Source organism: Staurois parvus, unplaced genomic scaffold, assembly GCF_062004578.1.
Source record: "Staurois parvus isolate SC_StPar_1 unplaced genomic scaffold, SC_StPar_1.0 ptg000321l, whole genome shotgun sequence".
In the NCBI taxonomy this organism is placed as follows: Eukaryota; Metazoa; Chordata; class Amphibia; order Anura; family Ranidae; genus Staurois; species Staurois parvus.
This window is the reverse complement of record NW_028318117.1, coordinates 9,328,929-9,356,294: the sequence shown is the minus strand read 5'-3', so window position 1 is coordinate 9,356,294 and position 27,366 is coordinate 9,328,929. Positions and strand designations below refer to the sequence as shown.

Here is a 27,366-nt window from a genome sequence, read left to right as displayed (position 1 = left end):
ATGTCTTATGACGTCCTATCAGTACGAGAGAACCAACTTGCGACCGTCATTGTGCTATATGGCGGGCGGAAGGTGGTTAAATGGATTCACAAGGTACACAATATTATGGAGTTTGGGCCGTACACAATTTTTCTTGAATTTTGTAATGAGATACTTCTAACTGATTGATTTTCTATACGTCTTTTAAAGTTTCATACAATTTAACTCCATTATGGGTAACGAGAAAATAGACAGGGATAATGCAATTCTCCACCAATTCACATTTATTAGCCTCTCCAGCCCTGGTTAAAATGTTTAGATAGTTTTTTGTTCATTAATTCAACACAGAAATTGTAATCCAACACCCCTTTCAGAAAGCCATATTCTTACCACTTATTTTTCTCTACTACATTCAAGCCTGGTCAAGACTGTGATTGGATGGTAAAGGAGCAGCAGTTCACTGATAAGGTCATTTCTGGACTCTCTATTTCAAACACCAATTTCCATTTGTTAGATGCACAGCACTATTTAATATAATCAAGCCTGATTGTCTTACATTGCATGCATTTTCTCTCCCAACTACACTGCATGGGGTTACAAAATTAATACATAAATTATTAAATAGGAAACTTTTATAACTACCTACAGATACACTAAAATGAAAAAAAATGTGAGGGTATACGCTTAAGCTGTGGGAATTGCATTGCCCCTACACATCAAATGAATATAGCTGTGCAAACAAGAGCTTCAGCAGGAATAAGGAATACTGTTATTAGATTGTAAGCTGTCATGAACAGGACCCTCCTAACCCGTTTGTCTTGAATCATATTGTAACTGTACTGTCTCCCTTTACATTATATGATGAAAACACCATAAAGACCATATTACAGTACCAAGCTACAGCACTGCCAATACAACAGCTAGAAGATGCAAATATGAGCTGTTTATGTTGGTGCCCCCTTTGGAACCTGTATCATGTAAATGCATAGTGATCTTTCATTTTTATTCTCACAATTTTAAATACTATACTGCATGTTATATTAAACTTGGGCTTTTTTCCTCATTTATATTTGGGCTTATGAGGATCTTCAGCTTTTCTGGTCACTTTGATTTGATGAGTTTGCAATTCAGCTGATTCAGCTCCACTGCGTGGAGCACATTTAATTAGTTGTCTTTTTTTCTCACAAGATACTGGGGATTGGGGGCTTTCTTAATTTGGTGTGATCTGATCACCACCTTATTTCACTCTCTCTCTCTTTCACCACCTCTCCCTCCAACTGCATAACAGTTACCTGTAGAAACCTTTGCCACCTCAACCCTTTGCTTCTCTACTCTGCTACTGACCACCTCCATGACAAAGTCTCACCCCTGCCCTGCTCCAATCTGGCCACTTCTGTCTAAAACAACTCTCTGTCATCCTCCCTAGACAAGCTTGCCCCCCTCACTAAAGACACAATCAGGCCCCTATCCCTACAACCTTGGCAAACAGATGACACCAGAAGTCTCAAAAAATGTAACCAAAAAACGTGAGCATCTGTGGTGGAAGACTAAGATTTCAACCAATATAAATCTGCCCTCCAGAAATACTATTCCTGCCTCCTCACTGCTAAGCAAACCTATTTCCTCACTCTCATTAACACCTTCCCATCCAGTTCCCCTCAACTCTTCTCAACCTTAAACTCTCTTCTTCGTCCTTCACTGCCTCCACTCATTAACTCACTCACTGCCCAGGAGATTGCCAATCACTTCAAAAAGCAGATTGATACAATTCATGAGGAGATCTCAGATGTGCAGATACCTCCCTCATATAACACTCCATGTCCACAGGTACAATCACTACTTACTGCATTCAGCCCCACTACTATAGACAAGGTTGCTAAACTTTTTTCTAACACTCACCTAACCACCTGCCCCCTGGACCCTTTTCTGTCGCAAATGCTACATTCACCCTCTGGCTCTATCCTACACTCTCTAACTCACATCTTCAAACTCTCCCACTTTTCCGGCATCTTCCCCAACTCTGTAAAACATGTACTAGTCACCCCAATACCTAAAAAGCCCTCATTAGACCCCACCAATCTTAACAATCTATGACCCATTTCCTTACTCCCCTTTTCCTCCAAACTCCTTGAACGCTTGTTCTACAACCAACTGAGTGACCATCTCAATGAGAATAACCTTCTTGATCCCCTTCAGTCTGGATTTCACCCTCAACACTCCATGGAAACTACTCTCCTTAAACTTCAGTTCTTGGACCCCTCTTATTCTCATTCTACACCTCCTTCTTGGGTCAGTTGATAACATCCCATGGCTTTCAATACCATTTCTATGCTGATGATACCCAAATCTTTACCCCTCAGCTCACTCCATTAGTCTCCTCATTCATCACTAATCTGCTAACTTACATATCAGACTGGATGTCAGAGCACTTCCTGAAAATCAATCTATCCAAAAGCGAGCTCATAATATTTCCTCCCTTATGTGCCCCTTCCCCCAAGTACTCTGTCATAATCAACAACTCAACCATCAATCTGTCCCCGCATGCCAAGGTTCTAGATATAATCCTGGAATCTGAACTATCCTTTTGGCTCCACATCTAATCACTGTCTAGAGCTTGCCGGCACCTCCGTAATAACTCCTAACCAATGACACCACAAAGCTTCTAATCACTCCCTGGCCATCTCCCGCCTTGACTACTGCAACTCACTCCTCACTGGCTTACCTTTACATAGGCTAGTCCCCCTTCAGTCCATCATGAATGCTGTTGACAGGCTCGTCCCCCTTACCAGCCATTCAGTGGCTGCCACCCCTCTCTGGCAATCCCTCCACTGGCTTCCACTCACCCAAGGAAAAAAATTCAAGATACTTACAACAACTTATAAAGCGATCCACAACACAGCCCCCAGCTACATCACTAACATTGTTTCAAAATACCAATCAAATCGTTCTCTTTGTTCCGCCCAAGGCCTCCTGCTCTCTAGCTCCCTTGTCACCTCCTCCCATGCTCACCTCCAGAACTTCTTCAGAGCTGCTCCCATCCTCTGAAACTCCCTTCCCCTAAGTGTCCGACTATTTCCTACTCTGTCCACTGTTAGACGATCCCTAAAAACTCATCTCTTCGGAGAAGCCTATCCTGCTCCCACCTAGCAACTCTACACAAATTTTCTCCATCAGCCCATCCCCTGCAGTTATTACCTTTTGTATCAAATTACCCTCCCTCTTAGAATGTAAGCTCTAATGAGCAAGGACCTCTGATCTGTCCTGCATTCATTTGTATTGTAATTGTACTGTCTGCCCTTATATTGTAAAGCGCTGCATAAACTGTTGGCGCTGTATAAAACCTGTATAATAATAATATATTGCTCTCTATTTTTTTATTTTAGCACATTTATAGGTTGTTGTTTTCACATTTAGATTTCAGTTAATATATGTAACTCATTTCTATGAATAAAAATTTTCACATTGCTTATGCATGTTATCGGTGCAGGGCGAATGAACACTACTTTATGCTTTTCATTTTTTCCCCAGTGGATGCCATTCAAGCATGTAGTACAGCATTTGTTGAAAATTCAACAAGCAGCAATTCCCCCTCTACAGAGGCTCCAGCATTGTCCAATTTATCCACACCTACCCAGGTAAAAGGTAGAAGATCCAGCCTGGTGAGCATGAACAGCGAGATGTCTAGTTCTTCAGAAAGCTTGCCATCAGCAAAGATTGCAAACGGTATGTCAACCTTTCAACCTATTTCTAAAGAAAACCAACTACACAAAAATGTTTTATGAAACTGTTTGCACAGTTTATTAAATGGGAACAGTCTAAATCCAGAAACATTTGGACAAAATTATTTAATCTCCCATGGATTAATCTGGATACAGCTAAACCACCCAAATTTTCAAATGAGAGCTTTTCAGGGAAAATTTGCTTTTTGGACCACAAATTGAAATATCATTTTGATTTTCTAAACCTGTTATTGTTCTGTGTTGAACAGGTATCAGCAGGCATTAACACTCTCCAGCAATTTTTATCATTTTGTTTTTGTCTTTCATGAATATAGTTACAGCTAACTGGTGGGGAACAAAGCGTATTGACTATGCTTTATATTGTCCTGATGTGCTCACTGCCTTCCCAACTGTGGCATTGCCTCATCTTTTCCATGCCAGCTACTGGGAGTCAACAGATGTGGTGGCCTTTATTTTGAGGCAGGTAAGACACCATTTACTGAAACAGAACATAGTTATGAGCTTTGCTAGTAGAAAGGACATCTTCATGTAGGATAAAATTGCCGCTTAACTTTTGTAATATCTTTTTGAGCATATTCATTTATACTTTTGACATGTTATTGAGAACGTTTTGTAATTTCTGAACAAATCTTAAGTGATTCAAATAGTAAACAAGTATAACTTATTAAACCAAGAATAAATTAATCTCTTTCAGCTGAATTGAACTGTAAACGTCAGCTATGACTCAGCTGAAAAGGACAACCCTCTTCTTAGTTGTTGAGTGGTGGTTGTATTTTTTTCTGTGATAAGGGAGGTCTGGAGAGGATAGAACTATATTGCGCACAATGACTACTTTGATGCCCATAGGTGAATTTCAGGAATGCACATTTAAATACATATTTGCAAAATGTTTCAACTTCCAAAGGATTTGTATTTCTTTTCAACCTATGATCAAGACATTACTGCCATACAACACTGCAAGGTCTTACATACCCTGAGACCTCTCTGCAGAATACACTGCTGATGAAACATCTTCTAGCCTGTTAATGGACAATGAATAAGAGTCAGCACACTAATTAGGTCATCACTCTGCTCCAGGGGCGGACTGACCATTTGGAAACTCGGGCACTGCCCCAGGGCCCAGGGTCAGTAGGGGGCCCCATGAGATGCCCCTGGTACCTTTTTTATAGGCTTTTTTGAGTTTGGGCAAGGACACAGGGGCCCCATGATCCCCTATTGCCCGGGGGCCCCATGAGTTGTCAGTCCCCCCTGCTCTGCTCTTCTATTCTCTTTGAAAGCTCTCAGTGTTAGACAGCATTGTGCAATTCAATAGAATTGGATTGACTTGTAGTATCCCCATCCTTTTTCCAGTTTGAGTCTGCAGTGCAGCACAGGAGGCTGATATAAAGACCCATTACATGACTTTTTGTAGTACATACCATGATTTAATATTTAATCCATACCTGGGTTATCTGGTGGCTATTTATATGTGACTGGTGCTCAGCTTCAAGCACATAGATGCACTGAATTGAAACCCTTCTCAGTCAGCATCCTGCTTCTGTAAGTATTTCATCAGTCTTTGACAGCATGTGGGACAGCAGACATAGCTCATGACAACCCTTTAGAAATACTGGAGGTCAAAAGAGCATCAAAGCAAATAAGGGGACAGTAAAATACATTTTACTACAATTATTGACAGGAGACACTTTGACCATCACTTAGCGCTCTAACACTTATGACATGTCAAGTGCTTCAGTGTTGGGAGAGGAGATCTTGGCTTCTTTGAAAACTGGCTCCTGCAGTTTGGGAGATCTGATACACTTGTGCTTAATAGGACTTCTGCTACTGTTTTTTAGGGACCTTCTAACACCACCACCCAGCTCTTGTGACATTATTCTCACTCTCACTTTAGGGCTTGTCACTGTAATTGTTTTCTGTGCAGCTACTTGTAACACTCTTCCTGGTGATTTTGCTTGCCAAGGCATGAGGCTGTGCAATCCCTGAATGTAGGAGTCAACAATGATGCCCCCTAAGGTCAGAAGGGGGACTGGTTCACTTGTAGGTTTAGATGCTGCAGTTAGCTTATTACCTTGCTGCATAGATGCATAAATGCTGTCCAGTTGTAATTCCACTTAGTACAAATTAAATTATTTGAATCTTCTGACTCTACCATGAGAAGAAGGAAGAAGCTGAGCTACACACAGATAAAACACCATTTATTAGTTGTGCAGTACAGGACAAAGTATTCTTTAACCCTGATGATATGCTTTCACCTTCAAGTGATTGAACACTGGCAAAGAGAAAACTGCAGTAGCATCCCCCAAATAACCCCTCCCACCCTCAGCTAGCCTCAGTTTTTGCTAGCCCATTGTAATGGGGTTTTCTCTCAAGATTCTTTTATAAACTTTTTAGCTGCACTGTTGCCACCGTGGCTCTATTTCGGAAGCTTTTACTCTTATTTTTTGTTGTGAAATCAGGATTATTCCAAGACTGTATGCTGTGGGATGGATCCTACCCTCTTCGGTTGGTCTGGATCAGTGTGGGGCCTTGATGACCATCAAGAGTCTATTCTTAGCCTTCGCATTTCCTTTTGGAAGCCACATGACCCTCAGTCCTTGGTGGGGGCCTTTGTACATGTGATGGAATTTTTTCCCTGTGATTCTGTCCTTAGAATTGGACAAGGTTTTTCCCTGCCTAGACCTATTGCCATCTCGCCACCACTGCTCTTGCACATTTAGTTACAAATTGGCAGTATTCCCTGTCAAAGTGTCAAAAGAGGCATTCTTCATTAAGGACATGGTTGTTTGACGCATTGGCTTCTTTTCTCCCTTTCTCTTCATCCTAACTAGGATATTGTTCTGAATTTTCCCTGTCTGACTCCTGTATTTCCTGAGGTATGCACTGTTCAAGTTTATCTCTCAGCTTCTACTCTTCAGGCTGTCTAACTCTATTTTCAGGTAGAAGGTGTTTTGGGTTCTATTGAGCCCTTCCTTAACCTGCTGCCACATGGGCTTGGTAGTGTTTTGGTTGCTCACCCCTCAGTTGATCTACGGTTAAAGAGTATTGTGTCATGTACTGTATTACTAAGAAAATAAGATTTTTGATTTACCAGTAAAATCAATGTTTTGGAGTACAGTACAGGAGACTGGACACTCCCTTATGTTTTTTTTTATCTCCTTATTCAATGCTACAAAAATTAGGCTAGTTGGGAAGGGGAAAGAGAAAGGAAGAGAGAGGAGACTTATGACCTCATCAGTCTATTGCTGCTCCATAATTGTCCAATCACTAGCTTGGAATGAGCTGTATTGCTTAACTGTAGTTTGGAAAATGTCAGTAGCATAATTTTGGTATCTTGTAGTGCAAATCTTCAGGACTGCATGGGCAGAATCTTTTGGCAGGTAACACAGCTCCCATATACCTGTTTCAGCTGGATATTTTGCCGCTTGGCTGGATGGAAGATTTATTTGTATTGGAAAACAATATTCACTGTCAATTCTTCATCAAGGCCTAAACAAAAGGAAATGGTTCTATATATGTATCCTAACCATTGCAGTGCAAGAGCCTTAATAGATTACATAGACTGCATTGCACTGAAGGAGGCATGGCAGAATTCCAGCTTTATAACTAGCGGCTGTCATTTGTATAATGAACATCCTAAAATAAGGGGCTTCAAAACAGGATATGTATTTGCAGGCTTCTTGTTTTATGTCACTTAATTCCAGTACAGGCTTGCTTTAATGCCCAATTTAATTCACAGTTTAAATCAGTTAAATATCTTCTAGGTGCATCAATGCAAAAGGTGCTTAGTGGCTCACAGTTCTATTTCTTTCTAAAGCAGCTATAGAAGTAGAAAGGCCTGTGCCTGACAGAATGCTGTAGAGAAGGACCCTTGTTCTCTCTGGGGAATCAGTAGTCTCTCTGCAGAGGTCTGACATACTCTCTGCTGAGTCAGAGGCAGATCCAAAGGGAACATGAGCTGCTTTAGAAAAAAAAATAAGCTGTAAGATTTTTAACACCTGTTTTGATGGACTTGAAATGTATTTATCTGATTTAATCCCAGAGTTCAGTTAGGCTTTAAGATTTGAACACGAACACCCAAGGTGTTTGTTTGAGGTATGAGGGGGTCTATATGTAATGCCAACAACCTGTAGACTTGACTGGCAAAGAAAAATGAGTATCTATGGAACTGTTATAATAGTTGAAAAAATACTGTAAATATTTTATGTGCCCTACTGTTGTAAATTTACAGTGGTTTCAAAGGATAAAGGTTTTTTACCCTTATGCATTAAAGTAAAAAAAAACTTCCAGCATCATGTCCTCCCTGCCCTCCCACCACAACAATTTCCTGGCTCCTCTTTTGATTAATCGCTGGGCCAGAGATCAGCATCACAGCTCTCTCGTCTAACATGCACAGATGCAGCAGCAGGAACCATTGGCTCCTTCTGCTGTCAATCAAATCCTGTGAGGAGGGAGCGCTACCGAGCTACACTGTGTGTCAATATTTGTGCACAGCCCAACTTGGGATAGAGCTGGCACGTCTACTCTCATACCAACTGCTTGCTGTGAGGATATGAACAGAAAAGCTAGAGCTAAAATCTCTGGTGGGGGACCCCAAAAAAGGTGGTTTGGGGCAGTTATGTGCAAAACCATTCCACAGAGGAGGTAAGTATAACATGTTTATTTAAAATTTTTAAAAATTATCCTTTAGAAAGGTTTTAATATAGATCAGTGATAATTTTTCACAGTTCACTTAGTAAATTACTTTGCCACTAGATTTTTTAATTCTTTCTATATATCCAGCATAGTACAAGTGCTCAAATTTATTATATTTATAATGTTCATGCAACTTTCATCTGCTGATGCATCAGATCAAAGAATGAACACCTCTGTTTTACTGTCTGTTATTTATGCACTATAATGATCATAACTGGTTGTTAGACACTACATTCTGGATTATTCCTGTATATGTATCTGCTTAAAGAGTTTAATTATTGATCATCTTTCAGCTGGGATTCATTTGGCTGCAGCACAGGCATGTTATGACATCAATACTCCCTTTAATGAGTCTTCACTGTCTTTCAGCTGATGAGGTATGAGAGTGTGCAGATACAGCAGAAGGAGGGCATTGACATGATGAATATGAGTCCTTCCAGTCGGCAAGAGAAATGGCTTCGAAAGAGGAATCACGTCAAACTGCGAGTATGTTAACCACACACACATCACCATGTGAATTTTGTTTTTCTGCTTTTTCTTAAAGCTTGATTATTATGTTCAGGCGACAACTAAAATTCTGCTGTTTCAGAACTGGTAAATTGTTACATACTTAGCATAGTTTTCCTTTCCTGTTGATAATACATTCCAGCATACATGTGGTAGTGGCTGCACTCACCTGCCTAACCACAGGACCAATGATAACTATAAGGGCCCATCTCATTTTTGCAACTAGAATCAAGCGAAGCAAGGTGGGGCAAGTATTCTGACATGTATTGGCACCAGGAAAGACAAACTATGGTAAGTATAAAAAGTATTATTTCAGTCTTGTGGAGCCAGCATGACAACATACATGTAACTTAGAAGCAGGAGAGGGATGATATTCAAAAAAGGATTACTAAGTGCCCAAACGTAGGGACATAAAAATAGTTCTGCTCACAAAATTTGCAGAAAACCAAACTGCTGGTTTAACATTATAATGGTCCACAAACTCAAGACAAGTTGGCTGCTTTACATACAGTATTTGCTCTAGGGCAACACCAGTAAAAGCTTCCCATACGGCTGTGATGCCTTGCGTTGAATGTGAATTTACCACTGCTGGAGGAACTTGTGTGCCCTGTGTATTAAAGGAGATCTATGGTCACAGCATACACATATTTAATAACATCAGCAATAGTAATAGCAATACAAATGATAGATATTTTTGGCAATCCAAATATAAGCTTACTTGATAAATCTCCTTTCATGCTGTGAGTTCTGCCAGTCTACTGGTGGCTTGGAAGGACCAATAATGGAATTTTTCCTATGTTCCATCCATTTCCCTATAAAAGTCAGAATACCAAGCAGACTTTTGTCAGTTGGCATCAGAGATCTAAAGTTGGGAGAGCTGACAATGTTTGCAGGGAAAGACAATTGCGTCTATACTATACAGTGTTGCTGAAAAAGTACTGTCAGTGTAAGTTGGAGAGATCTGGAGTTGATAGGAATAATGACCAAGAGTTTTCAGGAAGAGATAGTTGAGGCTACATTGTATACAGTGCTGCTGAAAAGTGCTTTATACAGTACAGTGGTGATATACTCAGTGTGTTGGAGTGACCTGGAGTAGATAGTGAGAGCTGACAGAATGTGTGTTTACAGGAAGATAGTTGCTGCTGTAAACTACTATATACAGTGCAGAGGTACCATACCCAGTGCTATATTGTGCCACATTGCAATAAATTGCAGTGTGATGGGCTAAGATGGCGTGTACCCACCTGCGTTTATAGCAAACACACATGGGCTCCCACTATCTTAGCCCATCTGTATTGTGCTGCTTTACTGTGAATTGCACTGTGGTGGACTACCTAATGTTGTGTACCCACATCTGTTTTTGCAGTACACAGACCCAACAGTTCTTTCTAGGACTGCCTTTTTGTGCATATCAGCAACAAAAAAATGTCACAAATGTCATGGCAGCTGTGCCTCTGTTGCATTGAATCTAGAAACCAGATATGCAGTGACTTGCTGCACACAAAGGACAGTTTTGCCTGTTCTAGCAACAAATGTCAAAACATCAGGGAGGGGTGAAACATCCCCTTGAAGCCCTGCAAATAATTACTTTGTCTTCTCACTGCCAGCACCCCAACATTTCTCCTCCTAACTGCCAGCACAATTTTCCTTTTCCATTTGCTGCTTGCCATTCCAGTCTATGGCCATACTGTAGGTTTTTCTCCTGCAGCAATGCCTCCTGTGTGGAGGATTTAGCAACCATGAGGAAATATGGCAAAGGGTTTCTTTCCTAAGAGTGGAACATGTTGGGCTACCTCTTGGAAGAGAGCATCTCCCTAGAGAGGTGAAACATCCCCTTGAAGCTGCCCTAATTGCTTGAAGATCCCTTGAAGTTTTCTTAAAAATGGTCCACATCTTACCATTTCTGCCAGAAATATATAATTTATGAGCACAGTTGTAGCTATATAGATGTGATTATGCAATTTATGGGTTGTATAGTTATGAGAACAGTTCTATGAACATGAATGAATCTTTATTTTCAGAATGTCACAGCCAATCATCGAGTCAATGATGTGATTGCAGTGGAGGGTGGTTTGCAGGTCTTGGTTGGTCGATTTATGTATGGCCCTCTGGACATGGTAGCGTTGACAGGAGAAAAGGTACTTGCCGCATATATTATCTAATATTCAGCCACAGCAAGTGAAACTACACTGCTACTATATTGTAGAAATGAGTCCTGTTAATTTTCTATGTATCAGTAACATCAGTGCACCATGGCTGCTTAAAAAACCTTCTAAAGTTTAATATTCTGTGCCTAGCTTCAGTAAGTAGAAGGGGTGCATTCACCAGTTACATGCCCATAGCTCTATGGCGCCAATTATTTTGTTCAAATGTCCATTAAAAAGTGATGGCAAATTTGGTTAAGAACTGTGATAAAGGGACCTTTGATGTGTATGCACACACTTTTTTAATTACACAAAGATTTTCAGGTCTTATTGTCAGCGTTTATTGCACTTTTCATAATATTGGTATTTTAGGCACTGCTTTAGCCTGCTATATTATTTTTTCAACTACTTCACACCATGCAAATAGATGCACTCTTTCTTCACTGGGGAAATCCACATGACAGAGAGGGCAGGCCAAACAGGGAACTAGGGAGATTTACATCTTTTTGAGGACCCCCTTACATATACAATTTATAATACATTTTACATCTTTACATATAAGGTATAACTATTCATTCTGTTGGGGTGACTGGATCAAAAGATCGGCTAAACATAATGTCAATCATATGGCAGATACAATAACTAGCATTTGATGAATCTTTAGTTGTGTATTTAGTTGTTTGTCCAGAGTTCAGCCTTACATACAGTAGCTGAACTTCAGGAAAACATAGCAGGTACAAATTGTATTTGTAATGTGAAAAACAATCTTTTTAAGATAATATCAATTTATCTTTTTAGTCTTGAGAAAACAACTTCATAACATTTAAATATATTTAAAGAATTACCATCTTTGCCCTGTTTAGGTGGACGTTCTTATTATGACTGAGCCATCTAGTGGAAGATGGGTTTACTTTGATACTGAAATATCTAACAGCAGTGGGCGAGTCTCATACAGTGTGCCAGAGGATAAGAGACTGGGTGTAGGAGTGTACCCCATCAAGATGGTTGTGAGGTGAGAGCTTATATTATACCACTTGGCAATATCAGATAGCTAGGTTTCACTAAACAGCAATAAGGTTTCTATGCTGTGAAATACAAATTGTATCTGCAGCTAAAACTTCATATTACCTATCATTTATGTACCTTCATATTACTCTCTAGGGGTGATCAGAGCAGTGCACAGAGTTACCTCACAGTGCTCCCCCCAGGAATGGAGTGTGTGGTTTTCAGCATTGACGGATCATTTGCAGCCAGCGTGTCCATCATGGGTAGTGATCCAAAAGTAAGAGCCGGAGCAGTGGATGTGGTCAGGTGAAGTATTCTCTAACAAAACTGCCAAGAAGCCTCTTGAAATTTGCTTGTGCTACAAAAGCAGACATAATGCTAAAAGCTTAAATTTCATGCATCCAGAAACTGAGGTGATGCAAGATAAAGAAGCAATACTTTCCCTTTCTCATTTGTCTAATATATTTTGTTTCAGGCATTGGCAAGATCTTGGTTATCTAATCATTTACATCACTGGTCGCCCAGACATGCAGAAACAAAGGGTGGTCTCCTGGTTATCACAGCACAACTTTCCACAAGGGATGATCTTCTTTTCTGATGGACTTGTACATGACCCATTGCGCCAGAAGACGATATTCCTCCGAAATCTCATGCAAGAGGTATAAAACATAATCCTCTATGTGCATGCACACAAAAAATACTTAGTAGACACCATGGAGAGCAAGAGACAGGCTCAGCGGGTGTAGCAGGACAGGAGATGCCAGGAAGATCCTACTGTGGCGATTGGCCCTGGCAGGAAGTGGCATTTGTAGCTGCCTACAGGAGGAAAAAATTGTGATGGCCGATAGGAATAAGCAGGGCCACGTTACCCTGGAATTCCCACAAAGCTCTGGCTTTCCTTCCCAGAGCTTCCTATTACTTTGCAATTGACCACTCATGAAAAAAAAACATCAGACACCCAGGACGGGGAATTACCCACAAGCTCGAGCCATGCCCTGTAGCCATTTCAAGGTATAACATGTCCCAGTGCTACCACAAATAGGAATAGCAGCTTAAAACAAAAATAGAAAGTGGGAGCAAAGAGACTGCTAAAAAGTAAAAGCATGGCCATATGTCCCAGTGCCACTATGCTCTAAACAGCCATTTATATTGCCATAAAGGTTAACAAAGTACTGCAAGCACATACCCTTATGGGAGATTTACAGCCCAATACAGAGGCTCATCTGTCCAGGAGAGGCTGAACCTGGCAGGAAAAAAGGTTGAGTAGCAACTGGTTCTATTTTCTGATCAGTTTGTAAGGGTGATCAGAGTGAAGATGAAAAAAGGACATCTAATAGAGGGTCCAGGCCAAGATGTAAAGGGCTAGTTAGAGGTGGTCCTAAGTGGGTCATGGGAGCAGAGCTGATCCTTAGTAGTCTGACATAAGGAGGACAAAGAAAGCTTCTCCTTCCTTCCAGTTCTGAATAGAAGAGGATTGTGCTGCTAAATGTTTCTTTACTAAAATTGCTACCTGAAGATTCTTCAGAAAACTAAACTTTTAGGAGTGTTGGTCTCATGATCCCATAGTGTGCTCAATGGTTCCTTTTGCTGACCCCTATTGCCATTCTGTCCTGGTGTGATGTTGTAATGAGTGGAACCATGGTGGCCGCCAGGAGATCAACACTCCTGAAATTCTTCAGAAGGAAAGTTCTTTTCAGTATACCATTTCATTTTCAGTTAGATTGTTACTAAACCCACAACAGTAAAATCAGTCTATATATGCAGTAAAGCATGTGGAACCTAAGGGGTTAATCCTCCGCATTGTGTAAAAAAGATGTTTGATCCCATCTTTTCTTATCCTCCTCTTCTTCTACTGTCCCCAATCCATCTGCTGATAGAACAGAGCTTTAGGAGTCACTCTGCACATACTCAGTTTTGTGTGTATTGTTAGAGTTTCTTTTTTTCTTGGGAGAGTGCATGTGATCAGCACAGGATTAATCGGTGCTGTCCAGACAGAGGGTCAGGGGTTTTGCAGCCTCATAGTACAATCAGGGGAGAATACAAAATCCTCCTACAAGCTTTAACCAGTGCTCTGTTGGACACTGACAGAAGTCACAAGACTGCTAAACACTGTTTTTTCTCATCAGCAGTTAGAGCAGTCTAAAATAATTGCATTTCCATGTTCTGTGTACTGTGGGAGACCAGGTATAGTGAATGCAGGTTTCTGGGTTTAGTAACACTTTAAGTGTTTTATTTTAGCCATAGAATTGCATTACAATGTAATATGACAAAACTGTTGGTCACCTAACCTGTCATTGGCTCTATTTTGCTTTGCTTATTTGAATGTTTATCCTTTCCATAACTACTGTATAATACATCTGTATTCTTGGCATCTGTCTGTCTGTCTGTCTGTCTGTCTGTCTTGCTATTACTTCAGTCATCTAATCAAGATTCTGTTGCTTAAAAGCACCACAGACTCTTAAGCAATATTTTTCTTTTTCCAGTGTCACATCAAAATTAGTGCAGCCTATGGATCAATGAAAGACATTTCTGTGTACAATGTGCTTGGACTGTCATCTTCTCAAATCTATATAGTTGGACGTGCAGCCAAGAAGTATCAGAATCAGTGTCAGGTAAGTTTTTTATTGCAGCATTATAACAGAGTATGGTCAGCTGTTGAAAAATGTTTTATTGCTATAAATTTTAAAAATTATGATCCAGAAAAAGTACAAAACTTCAGCAAGAGAGCTAACAATCACTCATCACAGTTGGAAAAAAAATCCTTTTTTTGACCTTAACCTCCTCGGCGGTATTATTCTTTCTGATTTTTTTGTGCTGAAAGCGGTACCATTTTTTTGCATGGAAATATGTAGTTTTTTATTGTAGGCTGTAATTTTTAGGAATAACTCACTGAAATCTGTACGAACAAGAGTCTAGTAAACATTCCGGATATGATAAAACTTGAAACACGAAATCATAAATTATAATTTAATAAATAATCATAAAAAATAATATAATAATAAATTTAATTCAATAATATAATCAAACCAAAAACACTGAAATTTGAAATACAGAGACAAATTCGCACATCGCTGAGCAAAGTCGCAAAATCGTTTTCAGTGTCTGATGACGAATTTCCCCACGAATCATCACTCAATTCTGCAAGTGGTTCTGATTTACTATCGCTGTTCTCTAGCTGGTCTAAACCGCTTTTGACGTAAAGGGACGCTTTTTGGACACCATGGACTTTTCTAAGTTTCCAGGCAGAAAGAACAGTCAAAATGCAGGCAGGGCACAGGACAAAGCAGTAGGGACAAAATATATGTGAAATGCATTGAAACAGCAATGACAGCAAAAATGACATTTTTTAAAAATTTCAAATTTGCCGCCGATTCCGGCGCCCGTACGTCCCGACGTCACAGGGACCGGAACACGGAAGCCGGATGCCGGCATCGGCCAGAGGAGATGGCCGGGGATGCTGCAGGGGACACATCGCGGGAGCGAAGGACAAGGTAAGTCCTGCAGGGACCCTCTGAGCAACGCCGTATGGTAAGCCCGAGTGTAGCTCGGGGTTACCGCTCTTGGTACTCAAATGTTACCCCGAGCTACACTCGGGAATACCGCTAAGGGGGTTAATAAATGGACTATTTGCTTGGAACAGTAATTCCGCCAAAGAAATCTAATAAATGTATGTAGTTCTAGTTAAAAAATGAGAAATCCAGAAATCATACACTCTGCCCTCTACTGCACATACTGGTCACTATCATACCCTCTTCACCTGTCCTTTGCACATACTGTACAACCCGCTATCATACCCTCTGTGCTTCTCTTCTGCATCTTCTGCACATACTACCCTTTGTCCTACTCTCCTGAACTCATCTTCTACACATACTGTACATTTCCCTCAGACTCTTTGCACTCCTGCAAATACAGTATTGCCTGCTAAAACACTTCTTTAACATTTTTCATATCTCCAACCTTGCAAACTCTGGAGTGGGCATACTATTGCTATAAATAATTAAAGAGCATATATTCAAAGCAACTATACATTCAGTTTAACCATACCCACCCGCCATATAGTCCAATGATGGGCGCAAGGTGGTTCTCTCATTCTGGGAGGACATCATATGACGTCCTTCCATTCTCACCACGCATACGTGGCTCAGGGAGCACGCAGCGCGGCGATCGGTGGTGCGCTGTGTCCCTTGGACACAGCGGATCACCGATCTATGGAAAGAGCCGAAGATGTCAGCTCGGTCATGTGATCAGCTGTGTCCAATCACAGCTGATCACATGTAAACAGGGAAATGCCGGTTATCGGCATTTCTCTCCTCACGAGCTGTCACACTGACAGCTCGAGAGGAGAGCCGGGTAATCGGCATTCCGCGGAGGGGACATGTACACTGATCATCAGGGCACTGATGATCAGTGTGCCCTGATGATCAGTGTGGCCCCAGAAGTGCCACCTGTCAGTGTCCATCAATGCCAGCTGCCAGTGCTGAAACGTGCCAGTTTTTTGGTTTAAGAAAAAATAAAAACCCAGAGGTGATTAAATACCACCAAAATAAAGCTATATTTGTCACAAAAAAATAACAAATTTCATATGGGTACAGTGTTGCATGACTGTGCAATTGTCATTCAAAGTGTGACAGCGCTGAGAACTGGCAATTGGCCTGGGCAGGATGGGGGTATAAGTGCCCTTTAGGCAAGCGGTTAAAAGAGTCCAATAGTGTACAGTCCATGATGTCATTAAAATATGACATGCAAATTGAGTCATATGTGTAAAAAAAAATCCACTTTATCATAACATAAATGACTGCATATATTACTCTTTATTTAAAAAGACAAAAGTGTATTTAGTGTATATAAAGTCTGGAGTTATGCTTCAATAGATCTAACATATATTATTTATGTTCTGTGTCAGTTTGTTAATGAAGGATATGCTGCTCATTTGGCCTCATTGGAATTTAGCCACCACTCCCGACCTAAGAAGAACAATTCCAGAATGATCCTAAGGAAGGGCAGTTTTGGCTTACATACGCAACCTGAATTCCTGAGGAAACGGAACCACCTCCGGAGAACTATGTCTGTTCAGCAGCCGGAACCACCTTCCAGCAACCCCAAGCCAGAGAGAGCACAGAGCCAACCAGAGTCTGACAAAGACCATGAGCGGCATTTAAATCCACTTTCTTGGGTGAGAAGTTCAGGCCACAAGTTTGAGCCCTCACCATAGTGAAGACATAGCACAGTGGAAATTGGTCTTGGTGAAGAACAGACAAGTTGTGCAAAGTGAAAACAGCAATATGATGGATCTGTGGTAGCTTCCAATGAGATCCTTCCCTCAACCCGATTATGAGAGTAGGCAGAGACTTGGATGTATCATGTGTTTACTGGATAGAGATGTATTGTGGATGTGGCACATTCCTCTGAATTACATACACCCCCTTACCTATATCACCATGTTTGTCAGTGGCAGCAATGCTATGCAGGTCACATTGAAGCTTGTGAAAAGAAGAATAAAGAATGCTATTTGAAGTAATGTTTGCAACATAATTGGGTCATGAATGTTACACTACTAGCTTATCAGTTTTTAGTTTCTGTTTCCAGGTAGATTTGGTGTATACTGGCGTAAAATTAAACAGATGATTGATGTCAACTTTGAATGAAACTACTGGTTTGAGATAAATATGGTTCTCAAGAACTAGAGAATATCTCCTGTAAGATTAAGATTCTTGCCTTTATTAGTAATGTTGGTGGCTAATGTTTTATAAAACTGAGTGATATACCTAATACTTTAATATCAAAAGTCTTTTCTCTTCACCTCTGTAATAATATGCACCCTTTAACTGCAAACAAGCTCTGAGCGAGTTTATGGAAGCTTAGCAGAAAAGAAAACTCTCCCACCTATTGTGCTCTTGGCTGATGTTTGTGTCATTAGGTTGTCAATACTAGGCTGCAGTTACCTCCTGCTTGTGAAACTTTGTAGGGTTTCCAATATTATCTTGTCTATGATCTATAATCTACCAGTGGTACAAACTGAGGTTAACATGAGCAAAGGAGGGGTGTGGTTGCTTTAATATTTACAGCTATAGCCTAATGTATAGACATCAAACACATCTAGAAGCTAGTATACCTAATGTTGTGTTTTAGAATGGTCTGTGAAATGTAAAAAAAAAAGATTAGGAATATGGAGGGATGCAAACCCACAGAAATAGGTCTAGGTGCTGTTTGCTAGGTTGCCCTGCTCTATATTCTATATCATCTAATAAAATGACCCTCATATTTATTTTGAGGTTCTGTTAGATTTTCTAACTTCCAGTAGAACCAAATGGTTTTAAATATCACAAAACCAAAGAAAGAACTGGATCTAATAAACCACTGCTGACATGAGGATGAACTGAAGTGAGCATGCCAATCTATTTAAATGTCTGTATAGTGCTAAATGAACATAAAGTACTAGTAAGAGTTCCAACTTTTATTTGTGGACCAATATTAAGCTGCCAGAAATCAATTATGCACTAAATTTAAGGACCATCTGATCCAAAAAACAAATTGCTGCAATACTGCCTATGTTGTAATAGAGACATTTTTTTATTTTTTTTGTTCTGCTTTTAATTGAATGTATGATTAATAAATAAAATGCTATATACAATAGATATTTTTTGCTCCTTACATAAGAATCATCTATTGCAGATTAATTTGAATGAAAAGCAGGAAAACTTAAAACATTCCATTTAGCAGTAATATACAAGAGATTCAGTTTAGCTTTGAATTGTATTATATTAATATTCAATACATCAAGCCGACCAGATACTTAGTTTATTGTTAACTAGCTACACTGTGCATACAAATTACAAAAAGGGTCAAATAAAACCTTATGCTGTCCTAATGCCCTAATTAAGACAGCACTGAGTTAGTAGCAAAGTGCTATGATCGTAGTCAAATAGTGGCATGATTAGGTAGATTGTTGTATGTTCTGATCAAATCTATAGTATGCCCAACTGGGGATTGGGTACCAGTTATATTAATTTCCAGAGCATTAATGGACCCCAGCATTTTTTTTGTACCATATTGTTTCATTTTAAAATGGAAATGTGAAGTAACCCACACCATTTACACATATTGATTTGCACTAGATCAGTCAATGCTAATGTGTGATTGACTTTTACAAGCTTTCAAGAGAGGTTAATGCTTTGTTAGTAAACCCAAACATTTAACTTTCAATTAGCACAAACCACCACTTAGCACTTATAACGTGGTGTTTGTGCTTTCAGAGACATTACATAAGGAAAACTCCTTTTTTAGACTCTAGTGATCTTGGCTAGACTCCTAGCATACTACTGCAAGTATGGGCTGATAAAAGACAGTTGACCTTTGCACTGGCTTCTCTTTGACATGGTGGTAGACCATAGCTTCATTTTTGGCTTGATAAATATATCCAGTAATAGGGCATGATATTTAAGTGCACTGAAACATCCCAGCCTTTAGCTTCATGTACTGGGAGATACTGTAAAGTAACACTAATCATGGCAGATATCTAGAAATAAATGTGGATAAGATGTATGCGTCTTCAAACACCTATAGGCTAATTTAGTAGCAGTACAAAGAATTGGGGTGTGCAGTAACCAATCGGATATTAGCCAATGTTTGAATGGGCCCATTTATGTTTACCCTATCTGAAACAGAGCTGAATTGAGGCTTCACATAGGCTTCAATGGATCTAATTTCAGATAGAGCGCCTATGGGTACATTCTGTTCCATTAATTCACAGGGAAACATGTTAATTGATTTTCATCTCTTATTGACATTAAGCTCCTGGATATAGTGAAACACAAACTCCCAGGATTAGGGTTTATGACACAGTACAAACCCCTCAGCCCATCTTTGTTCACCCTGCTACAAATGTAACTGAGTATAGGAGGACAAGAATGTGTGAAAAAGTGCCATGCATATAAGCCCAGCACTTGACTCCACTACACTGATATGAACTGATTTCCGGTCTTTTGTCAGATGCAAAGAAAGATGAGTGTTATTTATGCAGAAACGAACCTAGAGAAATTCTAAAGGGTTGCAATAGATAACTATGGTTATTGTAGTACACCCATTCATGCTTGATGGCTAATTCATATCTTTTCTCTCAAGGATTCTTGCAGCAAAGGCACTGAATCTGAGTTCCCTGGCCCTCCCAATGTATAAATTCTAAGCCGAATGCAACATGTAAGCTGACATATCTGAATATACTGGCTGTTGTGTTGATCATGTGATGCTGGCTTCAATAATGACCTGAAACAAGTTACAGATCAGGAGTTGCAAACTTGCCTGACTTTGCTTGCAGCATATTAATTCCAGATTAGTAATTTGAAAAGCAATGATACTGGTGATAGTCAAGGAACTAGCATTTTTAAGAAGATGGTCAGCAATGCCAGGCTATAGGTATCTTCCTTTGTTTTACAGCAAGGGGAATCTGAAAAAAATTAAATTAATGCTGCAGTAGGAGGGGCAAGACTTTGTAACAGGAGGTCCTATCATTAGGTTTCCAATAAGTTATTAAAACTTAGACAGTGATTACTCTGATCGCCATCATTTCATACTGAAATAATAGTTTGTTTGTATTCATAAACTAAGATTCCCTTTATAAATGCTAACATTTACCACACTTCACTAGGCATGGGTCGCCTAATTATGAGTACATTGATTACCAGCAGCCAAAACTGTGTTTGGATTTGTAACTGGTTAACTGAAATAATTGCTTATCACTGTTCTATATATGATTTAATATTTGCTAAAATTTCAAACTGTTTAATGAGCTTACAATAGAAAGCCAAAGTAAATCCTTCACCCCTAAAAACTATCACAAGGAGTCCAGATCCCATTGGCAAAGAACTGGTGGCCCAGGTTATCCTGTCATTGCAGGTGATGCTCTGATTTAAACAGGTATTTTTAGTCCGCTTTTTTTGCTAGGAGTTACTGCACAATCTGTTTGCATTGTATTATTAAATACACCTTCTAATATTACCTCTCATGTTTAACAGATAGAACAACAGGCTTTCATTCATTAACCACAAAACCTCTTAGTGCCTCTTGTACGATAAGAGAAAGTGCAGGGTATTGTTAAATATCCATTAAAAAAAAAAAAAGACCAAGTATATATCTATTGGCATTGGCCTAATATACCAGTTTGACCTTTTGCATCCTGAGATGTCTTTTATAGAGACTTGAGAGCCTTTTAAGCAATTCTGGGACATTTGGACAGAAATCTGCCTAGGGCACACAAAGAATCCTACTCAATACAAAGGCAGTGTGTGTATATATTTACAAGTTTCATAAAAACACTTCCGTGTTCTTTTTAGTACAGGCTATTACAGCAGTTGGTAGTCTATATTTATGCTTACTCTTTAATAGTTGTTTGGTTGGCTTTGTCCTGTTAGATATGTTATCTATATAAAAGATATAGGTGTTAGACGTCTACTATAGAGCATGGCTAATGCCACACACTTGAATTATATAGTTTCTTATTGTGCAATAAAGCACTCTGTGCACTGGGTTACCATCAGGTGAAGGTAATGGTATCCTATTTACTATATGGCAATTTTGATTTAGTTTAAAGAGAAAAAAAACACACGTTATGAAGGACTTTGCTTAATATGCAGTTCTCAAATATACTGTACAGTACATGGTGCAATATTCATAATTCTGATGTTACCAGTTCCTCCACTTTTTCTAAGGACTCATTAAGACTTGTGCAGGCCATTGTGGTGTGCTTTGCATCAAGGCACCCTGTGCATTAAAATGATTAATTGAGCCAAATATGTAGGGCCACAGAGCACAAGTCTTTACATGGGATATTGCATACACCAAGATTCTGTATAAAAATGTGTTCATACACTGTATGCAGGTTTCATTTGTGGTAATGTTTGTATGCATGCAGAGTAAATGTATGCTATCGGCTGCCCGCGCTCAGGGCCAGCATGTGAATATCAACTAGGTGTACACTATTGATATTTATGTGTCACCCTCTGAATGAGTCATTCATGAATGAGTAGCCACATGCTCAAATTAAAGTCCATTGAAAAGCCAGCAACTTCAGGTCAGCAGTGGCAACCTCTGTATTTATGCAGGTTAAAGTGACTGTATCCCCCCCTTCGAAAAAGAAAAGGCACCCTGTAAGGTCTCGTTCTAAAGCATACACCTGCATAGAATGCAAGAGTGTTAAGTGCATCGCTGTGTAGGCAGTCCCATACATGTCAGTTGGGACACAGCAGCTGCTCCCAATTTGTCATCCATGCGGGTGGACAACCCCACATGTTGGCCTTTGCAGAAATTTCAACCTGGGAGCAGCGGCTGTGCCAGTGTAAGTGCTGCATCCCAAATAACATGATTGGGACTACCTACACAGGGATGCATGGTGCAGGAAAACACAGCCCTTGCATGGGCATACATTGTAGTACACCTGTGTGAATGAGGCCTTGTGTAAAAAAAAAAAAAATGATGGACTTGAATAAGGGCATTGTGTACAGCAAGCTTTTACAAACATTAGCACATTTTTGGGACAGCTTTGTTGAAGCAAAGCCTTAAAGGTGGTGCTGACTGTCACTTTAGACAAGATGCTAGCAGGCTTCAAAGTAGGCTTTGTATTGTATGCTATATTTAACATCTCCATGTTGAAACTGAAGATCGCATTAAAGGTTTCAATAAGACTGCTTGAAGCTGGCTAAAGCTTTGCAATTACTGTGAAAACTTTTTTGGGTACCGATTACTGTTCCACATATTGCCTGTATGTGTGAAGCGTTAACATAGATTTTTAAACCATATTTCCCCAAGTACCGTTCACCTAATTTGATACTGTTAGTCCCAATCCAGCGATCTTTTTTGTGCAGCCTTACCCCAACCTGCACAGCCTTTCTCCTGAAAATGGCAGCTCTATATTGTACATAGGTGATGCAGCCCAGTTTATTCCTATGGCAAAGCTGTACTTGCATAGCAGTCTCAAGCGATTGCTGAGCCACACATGCAGAATATGGATTGGCAATATTTAGGAGAAAGGCTTGGCTGCCTGAAGCTAGGCCACACAATGACAATCACTGGATCAGGGATGAAGATGAGTTTCACACTAAGGGGCAGCACTTACTAGAATGGGGCGCAAACTAAAAAAAAAACAAAAACATAATTGTCCCTTAACTTTATTCTGATGTAACGCATATATGTGGTGGCAAGATTAGTGGCTTTAACATCCAGCTGCATCTACATTAGTGGCTTTAACATCCAGCTGCATCCACATTAGTGGCTTTAACATCCAGCTGCGGCACATATGCATCCATGGGGCTTCAAGGTTCTGTGCCAAGAGTGCATATACTGTATGCTTCCAGCTCAGCTATGGGCTCCTGTGTGATAGTCTGTCACAGCAATCATGTGATCGGGAAGTGACCAAGCACTTGACATGGCATGAAGTGTTGGATGCTGAAGATACGTCAGTTGCTGTAGCTCTGCAAAGATTTGAGTCACTGGCCATTGGACAGGAATTACTAATCTTAACCCCTAGCTGCTGCCTTCTGGCGGCTCTTTAAGAGGGTGCACTGCAAGGCGGTAACTAGGGGTTAAGATTAGCAATACCTAACAGGTGGTGATTTCTGGGTTTACTCTCTTGCAGAGCTACAGCAGCTCAAGGATCTTCAGCATCTGACACTTTCTGCCATGGCAGGTGTCTGGTCCTCCACTGCTATGTCACTACAGGATAACCTAGTGATGTAGCCCTGCAGCAAGGGACAAGGCATTTGACATGAGGAGTGTCATGCTGAAGATCCTTTGGCTGCAGTGGCTCTGAAAATCACCGCCTGCTGTTCACGTATGTATTAGAACTTCTTCTGCAGAAGGAATTGTAAACCTTTTCTGAAGAGAGTTACTTTAATATTTGCTTTCACTGACAGAAGATAAACTCCTAAAACTTTTTTTTGCCACTCTACTGTCCTTTAAGGCCCCTTTCACACTGCTGGTCCAACTGTCCTTTTTTCATGCAGACCATCCATAGCTTTCTATGGAGCAGCAGCTGTCAGTGGATCTGTCCACTGACACCGGCCGGCATCCAATCCTGTACAATAAATACAAACGGAGGGGGATCTGGTCCCCACCCAACCGGCAAATCAGATGACAGTCAGATAGAAACAGACAAGTGGTCCATTTACAATAGTCTGCCCCATAGTAAGCAGCAGAGCGTGTCTGCTTTGCATAGTGGAGTGGACACAAACCTGTCACCCGCCTGCTCAGCGGGGAGGTCCCCTGCTGAGCAGGCAGGTCCACTTGGAGGAGTTCATTCCATCTGAAAGGGGCCTTTCAATGTTTTATGAACTTAAGAATAATTCAGGAGTGGAGAATGGAGGTGAGGAATGGAAATCAGTTAATCACCATTCTAAATAAACTGGCCCTGACGTAAAAGCAATCAGATCATGTAATAGCAATCAGATCACATCCCTAAACAGTTTATTATGATCAAATTTATGAAACATAATTCTTGGCTTCTACTTCGCACTTCATCCTTTGGGGTTTTAAATAAATGCCTTTGCATTTTTTTTATTTTTGCTGATTATCACCGGCATATTTGGTTTTGCATTTTCAGTACCTTTCCTTAAGGTACAATGTATTCAGCGTGTTCTGTTAATGTGCAAGCTGAACACGCACATCTGCCCTGCTGGATTCTTCTAGAATTTGGTATAGCTCTACTGCCATCCAGTGGATGTTTCTTCTCAACAAGCTGTAATATATGTTTCATATATATATATATATATATATATACACACACACACACACATATACCCACACATCTTTTTAAAATATATACCCTATGATGTTTGTTCAATAAGGTATAGCAAAGCCATGGATGACTTGCAAAATGTGGTATTCCAGATTTCAACAAGTTGCAGTCAGACCAGTTAAAATAATATCTGCCTTGAATTGCTGCCTTCCTTATCATTGCAGGTTCAATACTGAGCAAGCGTGGATATGTATAAGAAAAAGAAAAAAAAATTTTCCAGAAAGCTTTCTATTTAGAAGCATAGAGAAAAGCTTGCCCCATATGAATGTGAACTCACAAGCGGTATATTCCTTAGAAAATTTCATATTTAATAGGCTTCTTATGCTACTAAAAAGAAAAGAAAACTCAGTCAACCAAGTAAATCTCTGCCATCCTAACGTCCAAAACTGAATTACACTGTAGCTCGAGGGATACACTGATTGTTCGACAGTCTGCCCCTGTTTAGCTCGTGCTATTATAGGTTGCCTTCCATTTAAAAAGATATTGATAAATCAGGTGCATGGCTGTGCAACTGAAAAAAGACCTGAGAAGCTTACCTGGTGGTAACCCAGTTTCTGTAATGACTTTAGTGTTTTACAGGATCTTTGAAATAGTTTTATACTCTGTATGTCAAGGATTTATCAGCAAAACTTCTGCCAACATCTTCTAAACAAAGTGATTGAATTACAGTGTTGATGATATGTTGCCTATGTGTTTGGCACCAGAAAAGGTATCTTATTGCTTGACCAAAGTAATCTTGTTTTGTGTGTGGCATGTTCTCAATATCTCCAGTTAGTTGGTATCGAGAGTTATATAGCACTGTGTTTATATAGAGGTGTCATGAGTCTGGAGTTTGGGAAGAACTGTGCAGCCTACCTTTTATAATTAGATTATAGTGTGCTTAGTGACCTGTTAATAGATGTAGCTAGTAACTTAGAATTAAAAGAGTAGTCTAGTTTAACTGATGGGGGGTATTTACTAAAACTGGTGCACATAGAACCGGGTACAGTTCTAAACGTCATCTTGTTCAATTAAGCTTTGACAATAAAACATAGAACCTGATTGGTGCAGCTGTGCATAATAACCAGTTTTAATATATTTCCCCCATAGGGTTCATACAGTCTGCTATGCTAGATACATTTCCGACACCCTTCTAAAAATACAAAATGCCCTCTCTTTTGGGTCACTGTCATGGAACAAGAAAGTTGCCCTAGAAGTCATTATAGGTACACTTGTTCTTGATTAGAAAATCAAAGTTTTAAAGGCAATGGATCAGCATGACAGCCAAATAGCACTTTCAGAGGTAGATTAGAAATGGCAGACTCTTTGTTTCCTATATGTGGAGCTGTGCCTGCACACTGACATCTACCACACACAACTTTCCCAAGGGTCAGCATTGAGAAGGTAATAGTGCCCCACCGAGTAATATGGAGATCCAACCTATAAAGGGTGAGGCTATTCCACCTAGAAACATATAATCACTGTACATAAAGTGGCACTGATCTGTGTAAACTCCAGATTTCTCCAAGTTCTGCCGCTTATTTTCTAATCCTGTTATAGTACTTTTTTTACTGATAGAATACATATACTACACCAATCTGGCTGTCCCTTAGTCCACAATCACCCAGGTTTTCACTGACTTCAGCTGTAAAATTTTGGTCCTAGAGTTTTTGACAGGGCTTGTCTGTTGCCTGTAGATTCTTGGAACACAGCTTCACATGTATATTGCACCAAACCTAGTACAGACATATCCAATGTAGAACAGAATACAGGGTCTGTATAAATGTATATAAAAATCATGTAAACATATTGTAAAGTTTTACAACAGCAAATATATTCCAAAATAGATATCTCCATATAGTAAAACCAAGACTAAATTGTCACTTCTGTACTACAGTAGGTCTGCTAATTTACACTTTACCCAATTTTTTTAAAATCGTTCATCTAAGCTTCTCATTCAAAAAGCTTGGCACCTGCCTTTCTTCCTCTCAATGCAGTTCCAAACAGAAAATAGTAGCTAACGCCACAGAAAAGTGAGCAAATATATTCCAACAGGCAGGGCACTGAATTTCCACAGGTAAACTGCAATTTGAATACTTTACTGAATCTCAATGAATAAATCGGGTTTCCTGGCAATTAAGGTAGACAGTGCAAATTGGCATTCCTCTAAATACGCAAATCACATTATATAATTTCACTATCTTCATTAATTGATTCGCCATTTATCAGTACAAATTTAAACATTTTATGTGAATATCATGAAAATAGCAAATAACTGAAATTGACACTTGCAATTTGCCTTTACACAGTTGCGTTTGGGTAGAGAGGGCACCATAACTGTGCCAAAGTTATTATTGTTTATACATTATTATTTTACAGGATTTATATAGCGCCAACAGTTTGCTTAGCGCTTTAATATATTTTTGTTCAATGTATTGTATTGGTTTAATTAGGTTACGTATATATATTTTTAAATTTATTTTATTTAAATTTTTTCACATACAGCACAGAGTATTAAAAAGTACTCAAATTCTGA

At 39.7% G+C, this 27,366-nt stretch overlaps 1 protein-coding gene across 1 annotated transcript in view; it reads left to right on the top strand.

Moving 5' to 3' along the window:
• The window catches only part of PITPNM3 (PITPNM family member 3), a 728,404-nt gene extending 709,704 nt beyond the window's left edge, over positions 1 to 18,700 (top strand). Inside the window, exons 11-19 of the mRNA XM_089683787.1 lie at positions 3,508 to 3,702; positions 4,034 to 4,182; positions 8,781 to 8,897; positions 10,940 to 11,056; positions 11,926 to 12,074; positions 12,224 to 12,373; positions 12,543 to 12,726; positions 14,551 to 14,679; positions 16,971 to 18,700. Coding sequence (XP_089539913.1) covers positions 3,508 to 3,702; positions 4,034 to 4,182; positions 8,781 to 8,897; positions 10,940 to 11,056; positions 11,926 to 12,074; positions 12,224 to 12,373; positions 12,543 to 12,726; positions 14,551 to 14,679; positions 16,971 to 17,279 — 1,499 coding nt within the window. The 3' untranslated portion in view covers positions 17,280 to 18,700. The remainder of the gene's footprint in view (positions 1 to 3,507; positions 3,703 to 4,033; positions 4,183 to 8,780; positions 8,898 to 10,939; positions 11,057 to 11,925; positions 12,075 to 12,223; positions 12,374 to 12,542; positions 12,727 to 14,550; positions 14,680 to 16,970) is intronic.
• The last annotated feature ends 8,666 nt before the right edge of the window (positions 18,701 to 27,366 follow it).